Below are 6313 nucleotides of genomic sequence, written 5' to 3'. Positions count from 1 at the left end.
GATTTTTTCTTAATTTGGTTGAATTTGTTGAAGAAATTGTTGAAAGAATTCAGAAAATATGGTAAGTTTTGTTTTTTAGTACTAAAATTTATATGAAAAGTTAAAATTTGTACTAAAAGTTGTACTAAAAATATTCAAATTTCGCGTTATATTCTGCTCGAAAAGTTGAAATTTGATAAAAATTTCTTCTACAATTTAAAATTTTTACTAAATTTTCTTTTCAAAAAATTGTCTGAAAAGTCAAATTTGGCGATTAAAAATGTCAAAATCTGCTCAAAAAGTAAAAATTTGTTCTAAAAAAAAAATTTTTTTATTTTCAAAAATTATAGTGTTCAAAAACTATTATATTAAAATTTTTTTCTGTTAAATATTTTTCGTAATGAAATTTTTTGATGAAATCCGCTTGAAAAATTAAAATTTGTTTTTAAAAATATTTTATTTTATTAAAATATTTTCAAAAATTTGAAAAATAGTTTCGAGTAATCCAATTTTAAAATTTCCTTCGAAATTTTAAAAACTACTAAAACCTGTACTAAAAATTTAAATTCTTTTAAAAATGTTTGAGTAATTAAATTTTTTGATGAAATCTGCTTGAAGAATTGTTAAGTTGTTCTAAAACTTGTTCAAAAATTATTTTTTAAATGAAAAATTTCTATAAATTTAAAAGTTTCCTTCAAATATTTTCGAATAAAATTATGAAACTTCTTTAAAAGTCAAAATTTGTACTAAAATCTGTACTAAAAATTTAAATTCGTACAAAAAATGTTTGAATATTGAAGTTTTTCAAATAAAATCTTCTTAAAAAATTAAAATTTTGTTCTAAAAATATTTTTTTTTTTGTAAAAATTTGAAAAATATTTTCAAATAATCCAATTTTGAACTACAAAAATCGGTTAATATTCGAAATTTGTACTAAAATCTGTACTAAAAAGTAAAATTCATATTGGAACTTAGTAATTAACTACAATGTATTAGAATAATTTAGAAAATAAATAAAAATTTTGCAACATTTTATTCAAATTCGAAATAATTTTAAAGAAAAAAATGAAAAATTACATTTTTTCGACGATTACAAAACATCAAAACAGTTAAAAATATTATGAAACTTCAATAAATGCTCAAAAACATCAATTGCGAAACATCTTCATTTCAACTTGAAACAATAATTGCCTTTCATGTCAAAGATTTACTTAATTTTCTTGATTTTGTCATTAAATATAATCAAAATTTAAGTTATAAAAGTACTTTGGCATCAAATGCACTTCAATAGAATAGCAAAACTCACAAAAGAATCATCTCCAAATTCAAGATGGAGCTCAATAAATTACATTTTTCTACAATTTTATTATTTTTCTTCTTCAAGACTGCTTCTCAGATGCCCGTAAGTGTTTTAAAAAAATATTTTTTCTCCTAAAAAAATAAAAAAAAAATTTTTTTTAGATCCTCGAAGGAATAATGGACATTCCGAAGAACAACACGCCCAAAGATCTCCTTGCCGACACGTTATTCAAAGCTGCGATCATCTTGAACAACCCGAACAAGCCCTTCGGTGACATCGGAAAAGTCGTCGGGGAAATTGCCACAAAGAGACTTTTGGAAATCGGCAAAGAACTAAAAACAACGTTAGAAGCCAAAAATTCCAAAAACGAAAAATTAAGTGAATTCAGTGACGAAAGCAGCGATTTTTCCGAATCGACAAGCCGCACATCGCGTCAAGCACCTCCGCCATTCCCGCAAATCGAGACAGCAATTAGATTAATTGGATTGGCGATTAATTTGGGCACGACACTCTTGCCCGGCGCTATTTTGAACGTAACGACAACGGCAAACGAGCAATTCGCCCCCGCAGGTTGATACTTTTTCACAACAGAAAAAATAAATAAACAAAGTGCATACAATTAATTCGACGTTAAATTCGACAGATGTTTTTTTTTTCATTCTTTGCTCGGTAATTCCTTGGTAACATGTGTCGCGTGTGTTTTGTACACAGGTAGGTAGTTAAAAATTTACCAAGTAACGAATTATTTTGATAAATAAACGTTTTTTCAGTGCATTTCGTGAATTTTCTATGAAATTATCTTGCGAAAAACGATGAATTGCGATCGTTGTAAGAGTTTGAAGCATTGCATTTGTCAGAAGCGACCTTCAATTACATCATTGTTGTCGACAAAATCATCGAATAAAACGTATTCGTCGGCAAATGAGGCAACATCCGTTGAAAAAAACTCCCTTTCCAGTGGTTATGCCTCGACATATCAAGCTCCTTCGGTGTCAACACGACAATCAATCCGTAAAATGGCTCCAGATCCGTTTCCGTCAACCCTAAAAATAGACGAAAATCTTTATTCTTACACGAAAGATGGATTAGCGAGTAATGAGGAAAGTAATCTTTACTACCAAATCACGCCAAAAGTCGACAATAGCATCTCGGAGTACATCAAATCGAAGTTGGCATACACGTCGAATCGCGAACACTTTGAAAAAATCGAAAAATTACGTTTTCGTCTCCCAACAGCGGAAGAATATTGCTTGACAACGCAACAATCGCCTTCAGAACTGGAAAAAAGACTCGATGCCGTCGTGAGATTTCGCAATAACAACTTGGATGACTGCATTCACGAAGACGAGCAAAAATTTCGACGAGATCATCGTTGCGTTCATCGATATCGTTTGAACAAACGAGGCTTACCGGAAGCAATTTTAAAGGATGAGGACGGGAATAGTTTGTGTTCCGATCCAACATGTTACGCTCCCTCAAAATTCATGGTTGAACAAAAAATTTCGCCCTTGAACTGTCCAAATAAAATCGTCGTCCCGAATGGAAAAACAGAAGAAGTCATCCACGAAATCGAAGAATTGGGTCCAATTTTAATTCTGGAAGCTCCTCCCGTTGATCCTGAAGAAGAAAAAAAGAAACTTTACACTTGGAGTGGCAGACCGAAGAAACCGAGCTCGTTCCCGATTTCCGAAAGTCTCGCTTTGAGACATCAACCTCGCATGGATGGCAAAAACACAAAACCGCCAATTTATGAAGCACGTGACGCGATTCCAGTTCCCAAAAATTCAGAGGCATTTTTGCATCAACTAATGGATCCGTATGGGCAAAAGAAGCCAAGTTTGTACAAAAGACCTATAAATAAATCGAAAAAATAATAATTTGTGTGGAAAATGACGTTCACGTGCGAAAATGCGAGCGAACCTTTTTCCGCATTTATTTGTTTTTACAATTTTTGCATGCATGCAAATTTATGACAAAAAAAATATTTTTGTGCAAAATTTTCAAAAGATGTGGTCCATCAACGGGATTTTGACGGGAAAAATATTGATTTATGCAGATTGAATTGGCACGAATGCAGAAAGAGAAATTGTAGGCAAAAATTAAGTCATCAGAAGAAAAATTTAAAGGTTTTTAGCTTTTTCAGATGATTAAATAATAAAATTGATTTATTATGTTTGCAAAATTTTCTTTGTTGTCTTTATAAATTTTTAAGCTTAAAATATAATTTTTAACTAAATAAAGTAAGAATTTAATGTAAGTACTTAAATATACATTTTTTCATATTAAAAAAATTATATTTTTTTTGATATTACAATTTATATAAAAATAATTTTTAGATATAAATATATTCGATAAATAATTAATTTTTTGATCAAAAAAATTTAATTAATTTAATTTAATTTAAAAATTAATTATTTAAATAATATTAATTACAAATAAATTTAACAATTTTTTACACGAAATAACTTTGGAATAATTTTAAGTTTTTTTTTTAATTTTTTTTTCTTAAAAAATAAAAAATAATTTTTTTTTTCTTATATTTATATTTGTATGAAAATTTTATTAATTTTTAAATTTTTTTGATCATAAAACACACAAAAAAAATCTAAATTTTTCCAACAAAAATTTTTATTTTTTTTTTAAGAATTTTTTGATAATTATTTTTATTTGATAGAAAAAGTTTATATTTTTGTAAGTCTTTTTTCAAGAATTTTGATCAACGATTTATTAAAAAAAATTAATAAAATGAATAAAATCGATTTTGGAAAATTTCAATAAAAAAATAAGAGAAATAAGAAAATTTAACATATTTATTTTTTTTAAATTTTTTATTCGATATATGATCGTTTTTTGTTATTTTTTTAATTAAATTTTTCTAAAAATTTCGAAATAATAAAATATAAAAAATTAAATAAAAAAAATCAATATAAAATAAATAAAATTTAAATTTTTAATAGAAAAATTATTTATTTTCCGATATTTATCGTAATTTCCTTCAAATATTAATTTTTTTCTGGTAAAACATTTTTTAAATATTATCTTGACATGACCTTCGAATCTTCTTCAAAATCCGCTTGTGCTACATTTTTTTCAAAAAAAAAAAAAAAAAATCTTTTGTTTTCTTTTAATTACTTTGAATAATCTCGTTGTTTCGCTTTCAATGTCAAAATATTGTCACTAATTTTTTTGTCCGTTGACCTGATCAAAAATATTTTTTTTAAATTTTTCTTAACAAAAAAAAAATGTATATTTACGACCTACTTTATATTCTTTTGTACTACAAACTATAAATTCTATTTAAAAACAATTAATACTATTTTTAACATTTTCTCTTCATAATCACGGCGACAAAGTCGTCAAAAATCATCTTGCGGACATATTTATGACAACTTTTCATCATCTGCAGATTTTATTGATGAAGGGTTAATTTTACTGATTTTTGACTAATTATTATTTTTTAATTTTTTTTTGTTGCTATAAATCATCAATGTCATCGCACTGCTCGTATAAAAATTTTCCACTGTAAAAATATCACTCATCGCAGCAAAATTTTTCACTATTCACAGTCATCGTTTGTGTGTGTGTTTTTTTTTTTTTGAAGAATAACAAAATTTTTCGCTAAATTTTATATTTGTGGACTATTGTATCATCATTAAATTCCTTGCGGCACACATTCTTTCTTTGCACGTTTTTTCAGTGTCTCACTGTGTAAATATTGAATTTCACCTTGACGGGATCCGCACGTTTTGTGGCGTCTTCGATGTGAAGTGACTCGGTTTTTGGATTGTATGCGCATCGGATGTCATCTTGGGCCTAAAATTATAAAAATTAATATAAAAAAATTAAAATTTTGTACAAAATTAAATTTATTATTAAAAAAAATGTTTTTAGAAAATTATAAAATCTTTGAAATAAAATATAAATTAATATAAAAAAATAATTTAAGTTTTTATAAAAATGAATAAAAAAAAATTTTTCAATGAATTATATTTCTTAAAGAATTAATTAATTTTTTTAAAAAATTAAAAATATTTTTAAATAAATTTAAAAAAATTTAATTACAATAAAATTCATTTTTTTAATTGAAAAAAAAAAATTAATTCTCATAAAATTAATTTTAAATTATTTTTTTTAATTTTTTATTAAATTAATTTCATTAAAATTAATAAAATTTTATTTTTTCAATGTATTTATTTATTTAAAAGATTTTAAATATTTTTATTTAAAATTAAATTAAGTTAAGAAAAATTTAATTCAATAAAAATTAGTTAATATATTTTTTTTTGAAATTAATTTAATTAAAATTTATTTTAAAAATAATTCAACTAATTTTTAAAAAAATTAATTTTAATTATTTTTTTCAGAAATTCAACTTACATATTCGCCTTTTAAGGTAATGGTAACCAACTTATATCTCAGCACTTTTCGAAAATCGCATGGTCGTTGCGTTTCCAAGTAATGTTTCAACTCGCATCGCAAATCCCCGCGCTGCTGCGTGCTCAAATCAACTTCATGTCGAATTGTCTCAAAGTCTTTTGGATACCGGCAAACGAGAGTTTCGCCCTTGGGCACATCCGGTCCATGCGGATATTTAATTCTCGTGTGCAAAGATGCCTCGACGCAAGCAAAAAACGCGACAATGACAAGCAACGTGCAAATTTTGACGAAAGAATTTTCCATTTTTTTGTTTTTTGTTAATTAATTTTAATTTTTAAGCTCTTCCGTGACGATCAACGCCGAATCTAACAAGCAACTGATTTGAATGCCAAAGAATCAATACGACGACGTCGACGATGTAAGATTTGTCGTTTTCGTCTCACTCACTCAGAATCCTGATATTGTTTAAACTTCTCACAATTTTTTTTTTGCGGCACGAATTGGCAGCGCGACAAAAATTAAAATTTATCAGTTAAATGCGTGTGCGAGACTCGCGCTGTACAATTAATGAAAGAATTCATTGATATAATAATAAAAGTCATCTGTTCATTGCGGTTCATGTTAGAAAAAAAAAATTGTCTATCACAAAATTAATGA

General features: G+C 26.4%; 2 protein-coding genes across 2 annotated transcripts; one reads left to right on the top strand and one right to left on the bottom strand.

Annotated features, from left to right (window-relative positions):
* The first annotated feature begins 1280 nt into the window (after positions 1-1280).
* Positions 1281-1903, top strand: LOC134827324 (uncharacterized). The gene is made up of 2 exons (XM_063839922.1): positions 1281-1381; positions 1441-1903. The coding sequence occupies exons 1-2, from the start codon at positions 1310-1312 to the stop codon at positions 1852-1854; spliced, it is 486 nt and encodes a 161-aa protein (XP_063695992.1). The 5' UTR covers positions 1281-1309; the 3' UTR covers positions 1855-1903.
* A 2376-nt stretch (positions 1904-4279) lies between these two features.
* LOC134827171 (uncharacterized) lies at positions 4280-6001 on the bottom strand. The gene is made up of 2 exons (XM_063839742.1): positions 5657-6001; positions 4280-5092 (listed from the first exon to the last, which is right to left on the bottom strand). The coding sequence occupies exons 1-2, from the start codon at positions 5957-5959 to the stop codon at positions 4973-4975; spliced, it is 423 nt and encodes a 140-aa protein (XP_063695812.1). The 5' UTR covers positions 5960-6001; the 3' UTR covers positions 4280-4972.
* Positions 6002-6313: the final 312 nt, after the last annotated feature.

Source organism: Culicoides brevitarsis, chromosome 1 (genome assembly GCF_036172545.1).
Source record: "Culicoides brevitarsis isolate CSIRO-B50_1 chromosome 1, AGI_CSIRO_Cbre_v1, whole genome shotgun sequence".
In the NCBI taxonomy this organism is placed as follows: domain Eukaryota; kingdom Metazoa; phylum Arthropoda; class Insecta; order Diptera; family Ceratopogonidae; genus Culicoides; species Culicoides brevitarsis.
This window is presented reverse-complemented; position numbering and strand designations above follow the sequence as displayed.

Bases quoted from the DNA above. Each gene is read 5' to 3' on its own strand.
- LOC134827324 (XM_063839922.1), top strand. From the start codon at position 1,310: ATGGAGCTCAATAAATTACATTTTTCTACAATTTTATTATTTTTCTTC. The intron at 1,382-1,440 runs GTAAGTGTTTTA...AATTTTTTTTAG, and splicing joins AGACTGCTTCTCAGATGCCC to ATCCTCGAAGGAATAATGGA.
- LOC134827171 (XM_063839742.1), bottom strand. From the start codon at position 5,959: ATGGAAAATTCTTTCGTCAAAATTTGCACGTTGCTTGTCATTGTCGCG. The intron at 5,093-5,656 runs GTAAGTTGAATT...TTATAATTTTAG, and splicing joins TTACCTTAAAAGGCGAATAT to GCCCAAGATGACATCCGATG.